This window comes from Molothrus aeneus, chromosome 5 (assembly GCF_037042795.1).
Source record: "Molothrus aeneus isolate 106 chromosome 5, BPBGC_Maene_1.0, whole genome shotgun sequence".
NCBI lineage: Eukaryota > Metazoa > Chordata > Aves > Passeriformes > Icteridae > Molothrus > Molothrus aeneus.
The window spans coordinates 48,006,841-48,029,264 of record NC_089650.1 but is presented as its reverse complement, the minus strand read 5'-3'; the positions used below and the strand labels follow the sequence as shown (position 1 = coordinate 48,029,264).

General features: G+C 36.9%; 1 protein-coding gene across 7 annotated transcripts in view; it reads right to left on the bottom strand.

Annotated features, from left to right (window-relative positions):
• PTPRZ1 (protein tyrosine phosphatase receptor type Z1) overlaps positions 1 to 22,424 on the bottom strand; it is a 133,115-nt gene that overhangs the window by 17,582 nt on the left and 93,109 nt on the right. For 4 of the 7 annotated variants that reach the window (XM_066550620.1, XM_066550622.1, XM_066550621.1 and 1 more), the window contains exons 11-14: positions 19,533 to 19,576; positions 13,378 to 16,948; positions 9,620 to 9,764; positions 2,529 to 2,620 (exon numbers count right to left, since the gene is read on the bottom strand). In XM_066550620.1, coding sequence (XP_066406717.1) covers positions 2,529 to 2,620; positions 9,620 to 9,764; positions 13,378 to 16,948; positions 19,533 to 19,576 — 3,852 coding nt within the window. The remainder of the gene's footprint in view (positions 1 to 2,528; positions 2,621 to 9,619; positions 9,765 to 13,377; positions 16,949 to 19,532; positions 19,577 to 22,424) is intronic. The other 3 variants (XM_066550625.1, XM_066550626.1, XM_066550623.1) reach the window with 2 other exon arrangements.

The window sequence follows — 22,424 nt, the reverse complement described above, 5'->3', positions numbered from 1 at the left end:
AAGGTTTAAATGAAAGATTTATGTTTAGGACTTTTTGGCTACTCACAAAGAAAACATCTACACTCTTGAGGAATAAATATGACTAAAGTAACATCTCCATTTTACTTTAGACAAATACAAAAAACACTTGTGTAGAATATGCATCAGAAATAACATCAGAAACCTTTGGGACTTTTAATCTTCTCTTTACTGCAAATATGCTGTGTAAACAAAGTCATCTGTTTGCTAATTATCTGCTAAAGGATGACATTATTTCACTGAGATTTGGTTCCGAACAATAATTTTGTTGGATTTTTTTTAAAGCCTTTCATGATTTAAAAATATGTTTATTTCACAATCTGTAATTTCATCACCATTTCATATGTGAGCAAAATGTCAGAAACATTGAACAAAGACCTGTTATTCACATCAGATGTATTCACATCACCTGTTATTCACATCAACAGATGTTCAGTATTTAGCCCACCTAATAATTTTAGCTTTCAGTTACCAAGAATTTGTTGATTTGTACTAAGATCCATCTGGTCTCCCACTTATATGACTGGATCTGAATACAAAAAGTGAATTTATCCAGTCAAGCCTAAGAGAAGCTGAACAAATGTGTAACACAATCTTCACACTTTGGAGATGAAACCTGGCGTGAAGTGTTTATCCTAATGGTATGCAAACACAAAACCAAAAGGGAAGGTAAATGACCAAAGAGTGAGTATAATAATGGAGAAACAAATCTTAGGTTTTGTTTCCTTGCCCGTGCAAATCTCCCAGTTCAATCACTTCTGGACCCAGGAATGTATTTTATATCTGGATGGCAAGGATCACTTCAAACTACTTAGAGTTTGATAGTGGATCTGAATCCTACCCTGTAATTCATTACTATTTAAATGCATCTTTGAATTGTGCTGTGAAGAGCCATGGCATTTTCTGTGAATAACTGCAGATCTCCTATCTATGCCAATGAAAGGAAGGAAAACTTAACATATAATTCTATGGAAGGAAAACTTAATATATAATGAGATCTGTGGAGTGTCCTTTTGGTCACAGCCATAAGAATTAAACTTAGCAGTTGCAAAACACTCTTCCTGCCTTACACTCTTTTCTAGTATTATGCTGTTATTAGATGCAATTTTAAAATTATACCGTTGAAACATTTGTGCAATAGAAAACACAATAACTGTTCACTTGACATCTGTTGCATGCAAAATAAAACTATTTCATCAGTGCTTGCAGCTTTTTCCATAAAATATGTTGTCTATCTTCAGTCATTGAGAAAAAAATTTCCTCTTTAGTACTTATCACCATTTCAGAAGGAAAACCTCCAGTTTCAAAACAAGCATTTTAGGCACTCAGAATAACTGTAAGTGCAATTATGAAATGGAACACACTTTCCCGCTCAGGTGAGTTGGTCAGAAAAAATTGTAAGAAAATGATACAGTTGTAGTTCAATACAGTTAATGAAAGAGAGTTAAAGCAGAGATCTCCTAACATTGCTGCTTATTCTTATACAATCATGTTTTCTGAAATCATGCCATAGTTCTGCTTTTTAACCATTTAGTAATAAATCATCTCCTAATAGCATCAATCCATACAAGATGCATTTAAAGATGTCTACAATTCAGTTACAATGGAAGTCCAATGTTTGGGATTTATTTGTGTTTACTAGTTATTCACACAAGGGCTGATTTTCTTCATTTTGTCATTCCATGAGAATCCATCTCCTTATATAATAGCATAGTTTGCAAAAATATTACTTGTGAAACAAGATAACCTTGTCTCATAGGTGAGAATGTGGCTTAGGATCTGCTTCAGAATTAATTGATTTTGGGTTTAAGTAGATGAATGAAATTAATCTATTTCATTCTACACAGACTGAAAAAATTGGAAGGCTGCATGTGCTCCTGTGACACTCTTTGAGAAAAGAAAGGAAACAGTTTCCCCAAATAAATGTGGTGAATGTAGAATCAGAAGATGCTAATAATATTCTGAACTTCTGTATTATTTTAATGAGAGGTTCACATGGTATAGCTATACCATAGTAATTATGCTAGTAAAATACGTAAGTATAGGAACACGCTGTAATTGCAAGTGAAATGCAGACAGATGAGGCACATCCTCATCCTGTTGGTAAAAAGAATAGGACATGTTCTATACACAGGTGACAAATCCAATTAGAGGCAGAAATACAACAGAGTCTGTGGCTGGTGTAATTCTCTAGAGCTATTTAGTGTAGCTCAGATGGCTACCTGAGCAGCCACTCTAGGGAGGCTGCACTTACGATGGCTACAAAGCACAGAGTATCCTTGAGGCAACACTGTAAACTGAAGATATTTCTCTTCTGAGTTACCTGCAGAAGAGACCATTAATAACACAAGTCTGCCAGTATCAAGTGTACCTGTTTACACAGATTTGTACAAGAGGTTACAAATCTCTGGTTTACAGATGTTATAGTATTTGAAGAATTCTTATTGACACATATAAACCAGCATCTTCCAACAGTTAACACCGATCCACAGAACAGTTGCCAGAAATACCTGAGACTGGGAAGATTGGAGCTGGGGGACCAGAAATCACTCGAGGTGATGTATTGTCTTCTAAATAAAAATGAGCAGTCTGGAAACATTTCCTAGAAAGGAATAAATATACAAAAAAATTGAAAAAAAAGAAACCAACAAAACATTATCTGAGATTCTTTAGAATTCTGGCATTATTGAGTCAGAAAGAAAAATCATGGTTTTGAAAACCAATTTTCATGGAGTGTCAATTACAACTGCTACAATATAAATATTCCTCTAGCACATCACCAAATTATGCACACAACATGAAGATACTACATTACCTCAGCATAATACATAGTTCATGCATCTTTACCTATACCAGAAGCAGAAGATAGAGCACACATCAGACACAGTGACAGCTGAAGGAAAAACTCTGCATCAGGAGCTACTGTAGATGCTGTGTAACTCCAAGTACATAAAACATCACTGTCTTCCTTACTTATCCAAATTCCCTTAAATAATTACTGTTCCCTTTCAGGTGATGATGCTAGCCTGAAGATGGAGCAATGTTTGAGATCAGTTCTGGTAATTCATTGATAGATGCTACTGCAGACATGGAAATGCAATAAAAGCAACATTTTACTGCCAAAACAGCGGCTCTAGAACTGCTGTGACTGGGGCTAAACAACTTTTCATAATGTAATCACAACACTGAGGGACACCTTAACCAAGGAGGACTTCCCAAAGCTGACAGACAGAATCAGGGAGATTTCTAACTCCAGGAGATGCTAGCTTTGTTGAAAAAAACATTGAAGCATGAATGCAAATGGAACCAACCTTAACTATGACTCACAATGTTATTTGTATCTGTGCTATAATCCAGATGTGAAGATAATAGGAATAGCATCTGTCAAGAATTCAAGCTATTCAAAGGAATGAATAACTAACTGCTGCTGTAAGCATTCCAAAGCCTCTTTAATTAAAAAATCCTCATATGATTAGACATGCTAATAACAATCTTAACTTTGGGTCATTTAATCTCTCTGATATATTATTCATAATAATAAAATTTCAAAATAAACATATGCGTCATGAAAATACTAATCTCATTTTATATTTACAAGATTCTGCTTCTTCAGATCTGTTGGCTGCAGCCATTGTATGATTGTTACTTTGTGTAATCACTGTTATTTTAAATTCTGTATCACTGCAGTCATAAAAACTGCATAATTCTGTTCCTGTATTGCTGCAGTCATTAAAACCCTCATATAATTGTTAAAAACAGAAATGAATTTTGAAGATACTTTGAGAAACAGATAGGGAATATGTGGCTGTTGTCATTCTTTCCAGAACCATTAATATAGATAATAAAGACTTTGGTAAGCTTATTTGAATTAAGCCTCTGGGAAACATGCCCATATTCTGAGAATGTGTTGAGAATTTTCTATCAGTGTACAATACAGATTCTCTTAAAACACAAGAAAAAGCAGACAGCTACCTAAAAGAAAACTGAGACATGCAGAATAGTTCTGGTAACTCACATGACAACGAAATCTGAAGTCCAGCTAGAATTCTCTAAAAGTGTATTTGTGATGTTCACAGAGAAATTTTGACTTTGCATGAGATATTTGGAGCAATACTATCTGTTATGTACGTGGTATCACTTAGAAATGGCAGTTACAGATGCAGACCAAGAACCACTCTGGAGGAACCTGGGAACACCCTTCTAAATTTTAGAGTCTCGAGCATCAGAGTTGGTGGCTGCTGAGGTGAGAGAGGCTGTCTCCATGCTAGCATAAAACTCGAGGGTTAGTATCAGAACTGTGTGTGAAATATCTGTGAGATGCAGGCAAGTCTCCAAGTCTTCAAATCATGAAACACTTTGGAAAGTGTTTGGAAAGTCTGGACTTTGGAAAGTCTGGCCCTGTCTGCTGGGCACAGCAAATGCTGTATTGTGTTCATTAAAAACTACACCAACCAAACATGCCAAGCAGTCTGATGTGAAAGCTCCAAATCCAAAAATTGTCTTTCCCCCAAAAGTCTGTTTCTTGAGAACAACTATCACATGTAAGGTTTATGGACTAACGTTGTCATCTATTTGCTTGAGAAAAGATTAAGCTTTAAAGAATTTAATTAGCATAATGACTTTCACATCTAAAGCTGCACTTAAAATGTCCTCATATTATGCCATACACTCATTATCCCTCACTGAGCCAATGTATTTTTAATCTTTAAAAATTAATTGTGGCTGAAAATAAATTACACTCTTAGCACATTCGGGACACAAATTCATAGCAGGTGACTTAACCTGTAATAAGACTCATAAATAGGCACTCCATCTGCTTCTGCATTGGCACTGAAAGCCTTCATGACTAAACCTAACGTTAATACTCACATCTTGTTAATTATCACTTGTTGTTAATGAAAAAAGTGATGACTATTTCAAACTTCCAGACAAAGGTCCCATCACTCAATAACCTGATTATTTAATTTACACCTTTCATCTCAGCACTTAGATCTCCAACCTAAAACTGTAATTTGTAATTTAGACACTGCACTTGTTCAAACACACACTTTATATATGGGGGCAGTGCTAAACCACTGAATTAATTACAGTGTCTGGATCTGTACAGCAGCAGCAGCAGTCCTTCAGTCTGACAGGAGGGATACTGGATCTGAATGAACACTTCAATGGCAGCTACATGAGACTACAAGACCAAGCCTCAGACTGTGGGGGACACAGATTTCCAAGCATTTGGGCCCCTGGACCCAAAGGTGCCCTTGCTTGTGCCCTGGGGCAGGGAGTGCTGGAGGTGGGCTGGGACTGGCGCTGAGGCTGGCAGGGAGCACAGCCCCTGTGCTCATGGGACTGGGTGTGGGTGCAGAGGGATCCTGCCCGGGGAGGGAGCTGAGCTCTGCAAGTCAGAGCCACCTGAGACAGGACGTGTTTGTGCTTCTCCTGCTCATGCAGCGTGGTCTTAGAGGCATGATTATTCTTTCTCTGAAAACTTCAGTGTCTTTTGAGCTCAAGGATTATCTGCTGTAGGTATTCTCAAACAATTACTAGATTTTTTAAAAATGTACAGATAATTTAAAGATGTGGTGAAACCAAAGGATCTATAAGTGGATCCTCAATGGATATTAATTATTCATTTTTTAAAAGCTGCATTTAATTTTATGTGTTTGTCAAGTGGAATTTTAATTGTCATATTTTATTAAGACTTTTATTTATGACATGACACACTGTTGAAAAGTTTTTCCTTTATCGATGGATGAGTGTGGCCTCTGTATATTTAAATCTGGCTTAAGTGTTTCTGCATGTCCAAGCTTAATGATCCTCACAGAAGGTTCTTGACTCTGTTCCCATAAACTTATCATAGGACTCAAGGCATTAGTTCAAACCATGGCTAAGAAAATGAACATTCTGTGACAGGTATGGTTCAAATTATACAAGGTGGTAGAGGAAATTTAAAATTCAAATAGCTACTCAGGGTGTTGTCTGTCATCAGGTTGGTAATTTCTGAAGTGTTGTTATCATGAAATGTCTAACAGGCTGCATGACAGGCAGCTGATACTTGGGATGTCTACAGATGCAAATAGACCTGGAAGTGCATTAGCAGTTTGTGGTTCATGTAATCAGAGCTGGTCTTTTACCACAATTCACATATGTTTGTTGAAAAAGAATTTTGAATGGTACAAGGCCCACTAATAGCTGTTACCATGTTACTATTCTCCAAGCTCTTCCTACAATAAACATTATAAAAGCTGATATGCACAAATATGAATAATTACCCAAAATAGTAATAATGAAGCCATCAAGAAAAGAAGAGAGCAAGTACATTCAGATATCCCTGCCACATCTCTGCTGCAAGAACTCAGAAAGTAGACAGATACTGAAAGAAATGGATAGACTCTAGATGTGGACAGAAAATTATCTCTAATGCTATTTTAAAAAGTCTATCTGGACAGCAAGGCCACTAAACAGGGCAAAGAATCTCCTTGTTTATTCCACTGTAATCTTAATAATGCTGAAGAAATGAAAGGAAAATTACATTGCTTGAAAATTGCTTGAATTAAAAAAGATACACAAAACCAGAGTAGTTAAAAATGGTGTATTTTCCTACTGGTAATTATTCAATCTTTAGACAATATTGCCATTAGAAGTTTTAATCCCTGTCAGAGAAATAAATATCGATCAAAAAAAGATTTAAATTGTGCCTAATGAGATAGTGAAGAGATTGAGGAATTTCCTCAAGCGCTGATTAACAATTTCATTTAAAAAAACCCCAAAACCAAAACCCAAACAACAGATGGTACAGAATTATTTTTCTGATACAAATCATTAAAGTGAAGAAATAAATAATTTTGCCTTTCTTTAACCTTGAGAGACTGGAACTTGTTGCTCTTGGTAGTTATTTGGTTTTAAACCAAATAACACACCTTTTCAATATTCTAATAAGGAGCTAATAGTGGGAGCAACCCAAAGCATTATTCATTCATGTGACCAGCTGAGATAGACCAATGGTTTTTCTGGACTACCTTTGCAAAAGAATTTTAGAATAGCTTCTTGTAAACCTAAATGTTTTTATGAACTTTAATAAGTGAAAATAATTGGCCCAAATTAGGGGAAAAAAGTGCAAAATAAAAAGAAACATTAACATCTAAGAGCAATTATTTCAAAACAAACGAAATCCATTAGAAAAATCTTACAGAGTTTCTACTAATATTTTCCAGGCTTAATGAAATCTACATAGCAATGAAGTTAATATTTTGATTTTTTTCCAGTCTTTAATAAGAGGTCAATGTTTTAGCAACTTTGAAAGAGGGCTATAAAGTCCTATCTACGATGCATAGTCTTTATGTTACATTCCCCTGAAATAAGAAATAGTTACTGGTGTTATCATAATGCCAAGAGAATTTTGAGGATTAACAATAAAAGAGCTCCATATTTTATTTTGTAGTACACAAGAAATACAGAAAAGATTAGGTTCAAGGCAAGAAGATATTCTTGCTAACGGGATTTTTGTTTCATTTTGAAAGACCTGTTTTACAGAATTGTTCATTCCCAGAGAAAGAATACAAAATGAACACAATGTTATTTGACAAAAACAAGCTTGTAACGTGTAGGATTACTAGAACTGCATTGTACAATCTGGGTCTTTAAATGCATGGCCTTCTTTAGCAAAGAGATTTCAAATATTGCTCAGCATCAGAGATGAAACCCTTTGGAAGTTGAATATGAACAATCATGTTGCATAACATGAATGACAAAAAAAGATTCTCAGAATGCAGGTGGTTAGCTGGAAATCCTGGGATGGAGAATAGAGTTATCCAACTAAGCATAAACTAAGAAATGACTTTTGCAATTATTATGGCAATTAACTACTACCTTGAAAAGCAGAAGAAATCTTTCTCAAGGTTCATCAATCAAGTGTCTTTAATCATGGCAAAGGCTGTCTGACTCACTAGCACACTTGCCTGGAACAATGGATGCCTGAGCTCAGTTTCTGAAGCCTAGTCTGTTCAGGGATGGAATGAGTTCTGTCCCCATGTGGGACACACCCTGATAGGCCGACAGAAAACTAGTGTCAGGAGACTAGAAGAAAAGTCAGTAAGCATAATCCTGACATCACAGCCTAGAGATTACAGTAGTCAGTAGTTTGGAAAGGGCCAAAGTTAATGGTTCTTCACCATTTTTTTTTATTTTAGATTAAGCAGGATTATTTGGGAAGAAGGAAGAAGAAACAAGCTCTGGAGGCATCTGAAAGAAGATCTTTAGGCCTGTCTTCCCAATTCTTTGTACAGTCCCTGTAAGAGCAAAATCCTGTTCCTGGCTGCTAGTTTATGTGTTAGCACAGTGGAAGCAGGATCAGGTTCCTGACAATCACTGAAATAGAAGTTTTGCAACTTATTTCCCCCTTCCGGCCCCACCACGGCATTTCCTCCCTGACAATCTATACACTTGAGAAAGTCTTAGGGCTGTGCAAGGGTTTTGAGAGCTTGAGCAGGCATGTCCCTAGGAAGACTGACTTTAACTAGAACCAGTGGGAGAGTGCCAAAGCCTTGAGTATTGCCACATACTGCCATGTGGCTGACAAGGTTCCTGTTATATTTTTAGTTCAGGCCAAATGAACTTGCAGTATTTCACACAATGCAAGACACAGTTTGGGGTTAGCACAAGGCAGAGGCCATCCCCAGTTAGCAATGTGAATGCAGCCACTCTTTTTATCCTCTCTGAGGGAAGTAATTTCAGCTGTAAGGAAGAGATCTGTGCCATGCTAGCTGATCTGTTTTATTTCACAGTGTGGACACAGTTTTTCACTCTTACTAATTATGTTATAATGACTTCTAATAACCATCAATTCCCTTTATCCTACTTTTTTTTTTTTTTACTGGCTTATCAAATTATCAAGTCACAGAGAAACACATCCATGAGGAAACCTGAGCACATGTGCACATGAAACACATCCGTAGTTATCCACTAAAGCTTTGAAAGACCAGAGCTAATTTTAGTTTGTCAGAATCACGAAGTAGAATGACTTTTTAATCACAGAGCATCCTGAGAGCTACTCAGGAAGTGATCTTCAAACAGTTACGCTATTATAGTATCATTAAACTAACCCCTTTCTGTCTTCCACAGAGCATCAGCACACTCCTACAGTGCCATATGAATTGCTTATTTACATAGTCCTGTTGAGGACAATAGATTCTCATTCTAAATTGATAACCATCTTTTTTAATGGGTAAAGGATTGGAAAGATAGTAAATGGTCCCATGCCATGATATCTATTTTTCTTTTCCCTCTGGTTTTTCCCAGTGCTCTGTTTAGTCACTTGGTTTCTAGGCATCAATCATGAGTTATTGTTTACTAAGGTCTATCAATAGGGGAATAAACTATTTGCAGTGGTTAAACCCCCTGCAAAAAAAAAAAAAAAAAAAAAAAGCATCTGAGTATTTTGGACAGAAACCACTTTATTTTGTCATTTTTATGACACTGAGCAATATGAAGGAAAGGTAAGAGACATGATCCAGTCTCCCTCCTGTAAACCAGCTCAATAATGCCCATCACATTTTTCAAATCATACCTCTTTAGAACTGAAAAAAAGATCAACCAAAATACAACTTACCTCCAGTAAATGAGAATACCCACAAGAATCACTAGACAGATAAAAGTCAGGGCTGATACGACCACAAGTGGTATAACTGTCTTCTTCTCTGATTCCAGACTCTCAGCTAGACCAATACGAGACTCATGGCTAATATTACTTGCCTCTGCAGTCAGAGAAAATTGAAACAGTCCAAGTTTAAATTCTGAGAAAAGCACAGCATAGGTGAATGTGTCTTATAATGAGCCTACTTAATATCACTTACCTCTATTTTTTACTATGTACCGCAGAAAGTTTATACATTTGCAAACCAGCTTACAGAAGATAAGCAGATAGAAGGCAAAGCAAAGTGTTCAAGCTTATGTGACTCAGCCCTCCAGCAGTGGAAACTTCTCTTTGTAAGAATAGCAGACTGTTGTTAAAATTCAGAAGAAAGTTTTTTTTTATTTTAATCTATTTTATTAGCTGAAAGCCAAATGAATTAAGAAATCTGAATACATAATATTGGAATGTGCATTGGAATTGATATTAAACTGTCAGTCATATAATGCAAATCACTTCTCTGGCTAATAGGTTAATATAAAAATTATCTTGCAAAAGTCTTTATGTGCTTGTTGTATTGCAGTTTAGCTTTCTGTATTTTTATCCATTGCCCATTCTGCCCTTATAGATACATCCTGTTTCCTTTGAATTCAATTGCCTCCCTCAACTATACTGGAGCCACACTTAAATTTCCCACCTTGATCTTTACAGGTGCTCAAATTATTATTTAGATATTGCTTTGGTTTCATATTTCTGTGAGCCATATACTGTTGGATGAGAGAACTATTTGGACATGGGAATCTGTATGAAGATTAAAACAAAATATTTTATAATTTTATTAAAGAAGGAAACACAATGGTGGACAACACCAATACTTTATTTTTAGCTTTGATCATACCTCAAGAAGTAAGTATTTCAAAGTTGTTACTTTGATGTAAAATAACTGACTTATTTCAATTTGTGCAGTTTACTGTGAGCATTATTTGAGTGAAAATGCAGAAATAAGCACTTTTGTGCTTTTTAGAATTAAACCCCTAGAATGTTTTCTGCTTTTGCAAACAGTCCTAATGCAATGAATTTTCTGTATAAGAGCAGAATTTTGCTGTACAGAAAACATCTGCACTCCATTGGGATTTCAAGAGACCAATTCTACATGAATGAAAAGCTTTTACACAAAGAGAGGAAGGAATGGAGTTGAATCTGGAGGGGGAAAAAAAAAAGACAGCAAATTACATGCTCTAAATAGGATGTCAAAAACAAATGGCTTCACACAGTACAGATTTCCAGGCAGCTCTATTTTCTTCCATTTTCTTGAGTTTAGAGGCTTTCAGGACTTTATGTGCAAAAAGGTCTAGGCTCTAATTTTGCAGATGTCTTCTTGGTTTAAATTCAAAATACTCTTTAACACCCATACAAACCACTTCTCTTTAAATTCTGCAGCTCAATGGGCAAAGTAATTGAAGGCACAAAGTTGCTTCTGAAAAATCTCCAAGTTTCTGTTGAGTAGGTTAAAATTGGTGCTTCCTATTGATTCCAGAGAAAAACTATGTGTATGCATGAGAAAGCCCAATACGATCCCTTTGAAACAGTCAGACTTGCTTATCCAACTCTGGACTAATTCACAGCATAAAATCCAATCCTATCTGTGTGATGACAGTGCTCCTTCAAACTTCATGACCATATCCTATTAGGATTCCTCCTATGGGGAATGAAGTGCAGGCTTCTCCTGTAACAGAGGGTTTCTTGCCTACTTCATTCACTCCAATGATGGCAGCTGAAAAGGTAGTCTCAGCTATAGCAGATTTCTTTGATTTCTAATAACTGATGTGTTTGGATCCGTTGCATATTTCTTTCTATTAATTTGACTTAGTTTTTCAACAGAAGTTGAAAAGTTTGGGTAGTCTTAAGGAGGTCTTAAGGAGAAAATCCTAGTTCAGAACAAGCATAATTATGGATCAACAGCTACAAGACTGAGAAAAGTTTAAATGACAATGCTTTTCTGTAATGGTCACGATGAAGACATTTCACCAATTTCTGCAAAATCCATTGCAATGTATAAGTAAGTTCTCAGGTGAGAGATTAATTTTTGTGTTTGCTGCCTTTCTTTGTAATTTAATTAGGCAAATATGTCTTTGATTTACAGGAGACCATGTTAGACATGCTGAAATTGAATGTTCAGCTTATTTAAAGTCAGTATTTGGCATCATGTGTTGGAAAAAAAGTAATGAACATGAAATGATACTGTAGAGTGTCTTTCAATAATATCTAGAAGACAAACTAAGTCTGTTGTACTCCTCCTCCAGTACTGTATAATTCTTTTTGAGTTACTATTGATAAAAATTCAAATGACACCCATTACGTAAACTCTAGTACCTTATGGCAACACTCAGTCATACTAATAAAAGAGTTTTTGAAATATTAATGCTATTTTTGCTTATTTTTGAAGGAATGTTATGCATTTTACATAAAGTGGTAACTTCTTACCAGTGAACTAATTCACTTATTAATTCAGTTTTGTAACACCTACCTTGTTAGGACTCTTAGTAATTTCAATGTTTTTTATTCTCTTTTAATTTTATTTTTTATTTTTCGTATTGTTCTAGCCCAAAGTATATCAAGTGTCAATTTACCACCTTTTCATGTTAGTATTCTGTTGCTCATGAGAAATACAACCTTATGTAATTCAACGATGTATTTGTTTGTAGGACTGGGCTGAAACCTTCCCATGCTTTGTGAATGCCATTCCTTAATAGGTTTAGTTGAATGATACTGCCCTCTATAGATGATGCAAGTACATTACAGAAGTTCAATTTATTTTCTAAAATACCAATTCAACCTTGTCTCCTTGTCTGTTTTTTTTTTTCAAAGATCATAGATTATTTTTGACTTGATTCTTTGATTTTCAATTCTCTAGCACAAGAAGGAATGAAAATTATGTGCCTAAATACTTCAGATTTTCCACAGTGCATTTTTAAATACAAAGGATATGTTTATGAATTTTGACTTCTGACGTTATCCTCGGAATCGTGGGTTGCAAATACTCTCACTGAATTTAAGAGGAATAAATAAGAAAATAGCATTAAACATGAACATCTAGAGGAGAATCTGGCTCCACATTGGGAATACACAAATCTGGCACAAAAATTCTGCATCTCACTGAAATCTGAAAGTGGCATACACAGAGCAAAAATGAATGTTTTTATGAATCAGAATAAGACCAGCATCTTCTTCCTTGTTCATCCTCTTAGAAAACACAAAAAAATGTGCTGCTGTAAGTTTAGAAGAGAATATCAGAGGCATGTTTCCTCTGGCAGAGGCATGGTTTCCTCTGGTGGTATTTCCATACGGGCAGCACTAATCTCTGTACAAAGAACTCAACAGAGAACCTAAGTCCCTCTCAAACCTTTAAAAATAAAAGCAAAAATTAGCACTGAAACAATTCTGGTTTCAGATTTTGTATGACTCAACTTCTGCTGACAGTATGCATCTATCCAAAAGCAGACCATCAATCATCTTACAAAAGAATATTTCAGGTGCAGTTTTAAGTAGCCAGAAGTAGCATTCACAAGATAGCCAGCTCTCTATGAAACCCTGTTCCCCAATGCTTCCTTAATCACACCCATTGACACTGTTACGTTCCCTTTTATTATCTGTAGATAAACCTTCTCATTCTCTATGGCACAAAAGTATCCCCTGACAGCTTCCCACGGTATTCATTAGACTTATCCATAACTAACCTGCCTCAGAGATGTTGAACACTGATGAGTGATCACTAGTAACAGATGAGGCTGATGATTGTGATGATCCAGGAGTTAATTCTGAGTTACCTGCTTCAACTGCCCCTTCAGTGTCTCTCTCATTATGGTCAGGAAAACTGAAATCTGTTGAAGTTTCGTTATCGTTAAGGCTATCTGAGGTACCTTGGCCAGAACCACTTTCTTCATCACTTGTCAAAACAGCCCAAGACTTAGATTCTGATGTATTTTGCAATTCGACACTAGAGGTCTGAATGTGGTTCTCCAAAATTTTCAGGTTGTTGTGCTTCTCAGGGATCACATTCACTGTCAGAGTTGGTATGGATGTAAAATTACGTCTGTCCATGGCACGGTTTATCTGACTGTCAGATGCAGCAGTAGAAAACTTCTGTTCTTCAGGTTTCTCAGAATGTGAACTTACAATTAGGTTACTCTGATCCTTGTTATTATTTACCTTTGTATTTTCATCCTCTACTATCATATCCTGATCTTCTCTATGGGATGTGCATGAGATGCAGTTACTTACAGGGAAGGCATCATCATATTCATCGTAGTCATCCTCAACTACAGAAGACCACAAATCAGTACTGGACATGACACTGGGGGACAACCCAGAGGATTCTCCAGAAGGAACCAGCAACCTATTCAAAGTTACAGGGATCTCACTTTTGGAAGGAACAGCTGTAACTGAAATAAATGTATTTGGTAACGGAAGAGTGTGATGAACGGACACATCAGAACCAGAAACAACTGCAGGCATATGAACAGGATCAAAACCAAGTGTGGAACTTGAAGAGACACTGTCAACCTCAATTCTTTCAAAAACACTTGAAGAGATATGGCTGTCTGTAGGAGTAGCTACATGTGATGATGTGTCACCTGTTAGGAAGGGAGTTGTTGCAGCATTCGCTGCCTGGGACGGAAAGGCATTTGTATTTTCTAAACTGGTCAGCTGAAACGAAGCATCGCTACTGTACAACGAAGGCATGACCTTCTGAACATCTTCACTGTTAGATAAACTGGATGAAATGTATCTCTCACTTTCATAAGAAAAAGATAAACCTTGAAGTGACGCTGTGGGCTTACTAAAAGTGTTTGACATCATGTCAGCAACAAAAGGTGCAGATGTAGAATGCAGCTTGCTTTCAGTTGTAGCAGTAACTGGTGCCATTTGATGCGATATTTGGTCAAATGTAGAACTATCTTTTTGAACCCTTGAGCTTTCAGCCAATATGGGATCACTAGGCACAACTGCAGCTGTGTTAAGCAGAGTGCCATCGCCAGAAGATTGGAAGGAGGACTGCAGTAATGCTTCATTATTTAATGTAGCTGAGGTCTCATAAAAGTACAGCTGAGTCGAGGATAACATTTTGCTATAAGCAGGGACAGAGAGAGCTTGATCTGAGCTTGCACTAAGCATAGGTTTAAGCAAAGTGTCATCAAAGGCTGGAGTTGTAACATGCAAAGGCTGAACAGAAAGGTGCTTTTCTGTAAGTTTACTAATATCATGATCAAATATCTTAGTAGTGGGAAAAGCAAGAGAGACTGGAAGGATTCCCTTTGTGCTAGAAACAGGAAGTGGGCTTTCTTGCAGAGTCATATTCTGCTTGATTACAACATTATTAGAAACAGATGTAGAAAGTTCATGTATCACTTTACTTTCAGCACTGGAAGCCATTTCACTTAAAGAAGAGGAAATTTTCAGTTCTCTCTCATCTCCATATATTACATCACCTTTTTGAAGCATCTTATTAACATCACTAAACCCAGATGATTCATATGGAATCTCATCAACAAAATCAGAGGAAGAAACGTTAAGTACTGTCAAAGTATCTGTGTCAGGCAAAAGGGACTCACTACCAGAGTATGCTTCAGACCAATCCGTGTCACTAGATAGAGAGCGTGTAGGCTGCAGCAAAGTTTCAGCTTGTGATATTACAGAAGAAGGTTTATGCACCAGTACATTGTTATAGCTGCTAAATAAAGGATCTTGATGAAATACGTCAACAGAATCATGCACAAATTCTGCAGAGTCAAAGGAAACAGTAAAGCTTTGGAGGGAGCCCACATTACCAGACAAAGCATAAGGAAGTTCAGACATTGTAGATAGTACATGCATATTTAAATCACTGCTGGATGGTTCAACTTGAGAAAATATGTGAGTTCTATTATGACCAAACATCAGTGTCTCCGAAGCAGCATGAGTGGTCTGATGTGACACCACATCAGCAAATTGAGCAAGGCTTGGCTGTATTAATGGATCACCCACTGCCAACGTCAAAGAAGCATGCAGGGACACCTTATCGCTTGCAACAGCTGGAGTAGCACTTTGTGGAAACATTTGAGAAACTGTATACAAACGGTGAAACATTTTACTACTGGAGGAAGCAGAGGAAAATGTAAGCAAAGGTACATCATCATAGGAAGACAGGGTGGGTTCAAATGACACATCAACACTGGGAAATACAGGTGTAGCATGCAAGGTCACATCACTATCTGATGTAGCAGGGGTAGTGTCGAGCATCTGAGAGTCAAACAATAAAGGGGTGACTAGAGGAAACACTTCACTACTGTAGGAAGGTTGAAGAGGTATCTCACCATTATAGACTGGCTGAGTTGTCTGAGAGAGTACCTCACTGGCAGCAGAAGCAGAACCATATTCTCCAGAGCTTGAAGAGATAGAGTGAGGTGATAATTCAGCAGAGGAGAAAGCAAAGGTAGAATAATGTGGCAATTCTAAATCCGCATCTGAGGTGTCTTGTAAAACCACTGGGCTGCTTGTGTAGGGCGCTGTAGTCGGCTTTAATCCCTCTACATAAGCATCAGTGTAACTGGTCTGAGACAATTGCCCGCTAGGTGATGTATCAACAGACTGAGTTGTTGGATCTGTAGCATTACGAAACCATAAATTTCCATCAGGGGAAGAAGTATGCTTTGGAGGCTCATCGGAGCTTGAGGGTGCTACAACTTCTGAAACATATCTAATGGAGCCTTGGGAAAGGACATCATGCACACTGATATCTGGGCTTCCTGAAGGAAGGGCATCTTCTTGGGAGGCCTCCTCTGTAACCAGCTGTGATGAAGAAGTGGTAGGAACTGAACTCCAAAAGTCATCAGATTCCTGATGAGGTTTAAAAGGAGGCAATAAGAAATCTTCGTCACTGTGGCCAGAGGTGGTTATTCTTGTTGGCTCGGTGCCTGAAGAAAGATATATAAACTCGTCTTCTCTGCCTTTGGTGGAGTCAATGAGTTGAGAAGGAATTCCAGTAATTGTTTGGGATTCCAGAAAAGGATCTTCCTCTTCAGAATTTTCACCAATAGGTGGAGAAGTAGCATAATAAACTGCTTTGAAAACATTATCCTTACCATGCAATTCTTCTCTTGTTAGGTATCTATTTGTTTTGGCTTCACTGGGTTTTGTTCGCATTTTTTCTTGACTGTAGCTGGATGTAATCACCTGAAAATCTCTCCTCAATTGGTTCATTGTACTGTCAGTGCTAGGAACCACTGCAGTTTCTTCATCCACCTCTGTTTCCTTTTCATCAACTTCATCCTTTGAAAAAATATCATAGCCGAAGACAATTAAAAATGTTTATAGACTGAACATGAATGAAAACTAAGCTCTAATAATACATTTTCCTGGATAGTTAAATCAAGAGGGGTAAAGCAAAATAACACTTGAGAAGACTGTCTTAAACTAAAGTATTAACTGCAAGAAGACATATCCTCTTTTATCTTGAAAAATATTACTTATTTGCAATAAAAGCATTAAAATGCTGTGTCCCAATAACTTCTTCAATATTGTGTTACTTAAATTGTGTTTGAGAGGCAAAAATCACTCACAGTATCTATTTACTTTATTAAGAAGGCCCAAACTCTTTCCTAATAAAATGCAATTGTATATGCAATATATAGCATAGATTGTATACACTGCAATGAAAAAATGTTTTTGCCTTCAGAATGCCTTAGAGGTTTGCACTAATATCCTGATGGTAATTAAACGATAATAACAACAACATAATTTGTAAAATATATTTATGACCTCAATTCTGCTGAATTGTCAGAGTGTTCTGGAAGAGTTCATGATCCTCATCAAGACTGTCAGAGTTTCACAAGTGTTGTGAGCCATAGGCCCTAGTCCTGTTATGACCCTTTGTTTTCTGAATATGAATGACAATGAATAACAATACTTTGTGCAAAATCTGTGTTAGAGTTCTGCCTTTTAAGGACATATCCAAAAGAAAAAAACCCAAAATGTGCCTGAATGCAATCAGCATTTAGGCAGTGCTTGAGGATCTAAGGTCAAATCTTTTCATCCACTCTACAGCTTTCCCTGCACAAAATAAAAAAAAAAAATATTATCATTGAAGCACCTAACTCCCTCAGCAAGCATTTTTGTTTTGACTTAGACACAGCAGTCCCTGCAGTTCTGTGCTGTGTCCCCATCTAGTGCTGCACCAGAATCAAACCTGTCCCAGCCCAACTCTGCCATGTAGATTGAGGTACACTTTCAGTTTCTGAAAGGACCTGATTTGACAGGCACACATAGCCCGAAGAGACAGAGCAGCACAGGGCCTCTTGCAAAATAGTTTTGTTTTTTTGTTTTTTTTTTAAAGATCTGGCTTGGCAATGTGGTGGAAATGCCACTGTTTATTATTCACAAGCATAATGCTGAGAGAAAACACCCAGTAGACAGGAGATAGGCACAGTCATCAATCTAACAACTCCTCAGTTTCCACTATAGTTTAGGTTGAGTAGATCTCCCATTCCTGCATTGAGCAGGGCACAGCAGGGAGAGTAATGTAAAAAATCAACAGCCTTTGAAGGAACGTGCCCAAGATAAAGAGCTGCTGAGTATGTTTTTGACTGAGGCACTCAGCAAACAGGAGTTGTGAGCCTTCACCCAGTCTCACCAGAGCAAGGGCTTTACCCACTAGGCTAGAGCTGGGCTTCACACTGCAGCGCCTCTTTGAACCAGCAACCCCTCATGCACTTAACATAAGGTACCTCAGATGTCACTCTCAGGTTTGGACTTCATTTGAAGAACTAAATATCCAAAATGTAGGGACAGCAGCACCACCACTGATTGCCTTCAAACCTGGGCTAGACTGGACAGGCCCATGTTTCTATTTCTGCAAGGCAGTGTATGAGTTTTAAACTTTTTCGATTCAAGTAAAAATCAGTTGATGTTCACTGGTGTGAAACAGATGCAACATAATAATCTAGATACATTAGAAAAGAGAAATTACTGTACTACTGACTACTCAGTGTCCACAAATGCAAGGGAGGGTAAATAGATAGGTGAGCACAGGCTGTGCTATTTAACTAAAAGGACTTGTCATGAAGTGAGAATGTTGTGGTCATAGACTAAAACAATAAATTAAAAATTATGACGGATTACTTGATATTACTTGATCATTGTCCTACTGAAGTAACTGTCTATGTTACACAATTGGTATTGGAGACTGTTAAAATCATGGCATTTTTACATCTCTCCTTGCTGCAACACTGGAGACCTAGTTACTGAATATGAAGCCTCCAAAGGTTATCATAAGATCATCAAAAATTTTGTAAAACAAAGCTATACTTTAAAGTCTCACTTGGGTTCAAGAAGCAAATGAACCTCCAAGAATTTCTGAGTAACAGTTAAACCAATAGCACACTGATAGCAGACACACTTGATTCTCACTCTTCAGCACAACTATCGTCTTCCCTTACTTTAATTTACTACATGATAAAACCATCACAAGTAAGGAGAAATCAAACTCCTCTTTAACTAAAAAGCCTAACACTGGATGGCAGCTTTGATTCTTTGATGAACAATTCCGTCAGACTTCACAGAGGGGTGATTGCAAACTGGTGCCTCATATTAAAAATATTTAGGAATATTCTGTGATATCCTTTACTTCACCATGTACCTCTAACCCCAGAGAAATACTGAGGTATCTCCAGAGTTATCTAGGGAGAAATATAGCTCAAAGGCTATGTATGCACATACATGCATATATATGTATACATAAATGCAGATAATACACTCATTTGGTGACATAGTTTTGTCAATTTTCACAGAATGCAATTTCAATCTAGTTGAAATGTATTTATTTTAAATACACTCTGAAAAAAAATGAATGCTATACCTCATATTCTTCAGCTTCACTCAGTTCAGGAATGAGGTCAGCCTCTATAAAACAAAAATACACACCGTATCATCCACAATTTTAAATAGACAGAATTCTGAATTCTGCAAGGACTCAACTGCCTAATTAATATGGTTATTGAGACAATGTCAAAGATTTTTTTGTAGGACTGTGTTTGGAGAAGCGGCAACCCCCTGGAATAAGGACTAAGGGTAGCAATGCTCACTTATCTAGACACATTCATTCAGCCACAACAGTTTTGTTTGGCTCTATTTTGATACCATTGGATTTGCACTTTTGGAGGAAGCACGTGTTGGCTGGGGAAAGCCGTTTACAAAAATGTTTTCAATGAGAAATACAGTTTAATGCAGAAATACAGTTTAACGCAGAAATACAGAAGTGAGAAAAACAGTAGGTCTGGGGATCAACTATTTCTCCACATTAAACCTGAAAGCTCTGAGGATATTCTTGTAAATAATCTATTCTATTTACATTATTCTTGTAAATAATCTATTCTATCATTCTATCAAATTCCCTATTTGCACACCCAGGCTTGGACTTAGGTGCTAGAGCAACAGCAATGCCATCGTAGTCAGTATTCAGCATGCTTCCAGCAAGGCAGACCAAAGACACTCACCCTTCCCAGTGCTTACAACCTTTTTCAGACTCTCATCCTACTTGATTTAATGTACAGACATAAAGCCAATTGTATCACATCCCAGAAAAAGTCCCTAATAAACAGGTATTGCATGCTCTGTGAAGAACTACTCTAGAGACTTTTGAGGCCTTCCAAATTTTCAAAAATAAAAACCAGTTGAAACAGGTTGAAGAAATTAATTTCCTACAACCCAGCTGAAAATCCATCTCTCCAAATTTAGAGGTAGTCTCTTGCCTTCTTTCTCCCTTTTCAGCCAAATCCAGTGTTATACTTCTGGTGGTGGTCAGCAAGAGAGGCTTCAAAGCAGGTTGAAAGGAACATCCACCTCTCTGCTAGGAACTTGCTCAGCTCTTCAGTGCAGAAATTTAAGACCCCTTCCAGAGCACTAATGCACTTTATTGCTCCTTTGGTCCACAAAAAGGCCCATATCCATTCTGAATCTTTCTAGGGCTTTCTCCTAAGCCATGTTCTAGCACTCTGTCTGCACATATGTGCTAGCACATATTCTGAGGGCTGATTTGCACTAGGTGAAAACCTCTTAGCCTGGAGAGCAATTCTTACAATACCATCACACACAGCTCCATGTCTGCATTTCCTCCACAATGCCCAAATGTAGTTTGTTCAATACACTAGGATGAAGATTCCATCTCTATATTTCTCTTTTTTGCAAAGTCAAATGGAGATCTATGACTTAATTTGTATTCTCTTTGATCTATCCATATCTACCTTTCAAAACAAATTAAGATGTGCTATATGCAACATACACTAGATGAAGTTTATCAAACTAATAAGATCAAGCAGTATTATCTGTAGGTTATAGCATGCAAACAAATTTTCACTAAGAAATGCTGCACAAAATCTTCACAAATTATCCTTTAGTAACAAACATCTATAAATTACCAAATACAGAACTGACTTTTCTTTAGCTAGATAGATAAAAAAATTATCTTACCTCTGACTCCTGAGGCCTAGGAGGCTCTGGGACAGGGTGGGGAGGGGAGGGGAGGAAGGGGTGGATGAGATAATGATATTCCCTGGCTTCTCAATGATACAAATCAAATATTGACATTAGTCTGAATGCTTTCCCATAATAGATCCACACCATGTATGAGGTATTTAACAGACTTGTCTGAAACATGTTTTTAGTACAGAGGAATTCTATCCCTACTTTTCTGTGGTTACTATTCTTGAGTTGAGATTTAATCAGATTCAGTCAGAAAAACAAACTGTAGTGATTGTGCTAGAGTATACAGTAGGATACATGCTCTCAAATTCCACCAGTAGGAAACTACAGTTTCTTGCTGTTTTCTCAAAAGAGAGGCTTTAACATACATATATATATGTGTGTGTATATATATATATAAAGAACCTCTTTATTAACAAAACCAATAAATCTCCAGGAACTTTATAAGGAATATTTGAATTTAGATGGTCATATAAAATTTATTTGTCAAAAGTATTAGAGACACACACTTACAGAAGTTCTGTTAATCCTGCTGCTGAGCTTTTGATTTGACAGGAGATTACAGAAACATAATAACATCCCCCATCCAAGGTGAACAGCCACACCCTCCAAAAGGTTGATGAACAAGCTTGTTTATTTTTTCTGAAACTACATATTGATTATTCTATAGTATACATTTTAAAATAATTAAATAATGAGGGTTCTGTAGAGATCTTTTCCTAGTCCATTTTAATGACAGGTTAAGAAACAGTAGAACAAATACAGAGATGTAACTATTTCCCTACATTTTTTCAATGGAAATATTAAAAAAAAAAACTCTTTAAACAATGTGATTTATAATTATAGAATAATGCGCACAACAAAAACTATTTTCATTTCTGTACTGACATGTAATAAATTGCATGGCAAGTACAAAATTAAAGCCTGTTTCTTTTGATTAAATTAGTTTTCAGATTTCTACTTTTATCAGTACAAAATTAGAAAAAAGCATCCCCTAAATCAGACATTTAATACATGTTTAGTGATTTTCAGGACAAAAATCTCAAAGATGAGTTACAAAAAAGTTGCATAGTTAGACCCTCACAAAGCACTGCTGACAGCACGAGCTGCCAGGCAGGAGACAGCATTTGAGAGCTATGTCCCAGCATGCTGGGGTTTTTTTTGACAAACACCAACAAAGGAATAGGAATGGGGAGTTATATATTTTTCCTTTCCTGTGTCATCAAAAGCATGTAAGTATCACCAGTATTAGCTACACAACAAACTACTG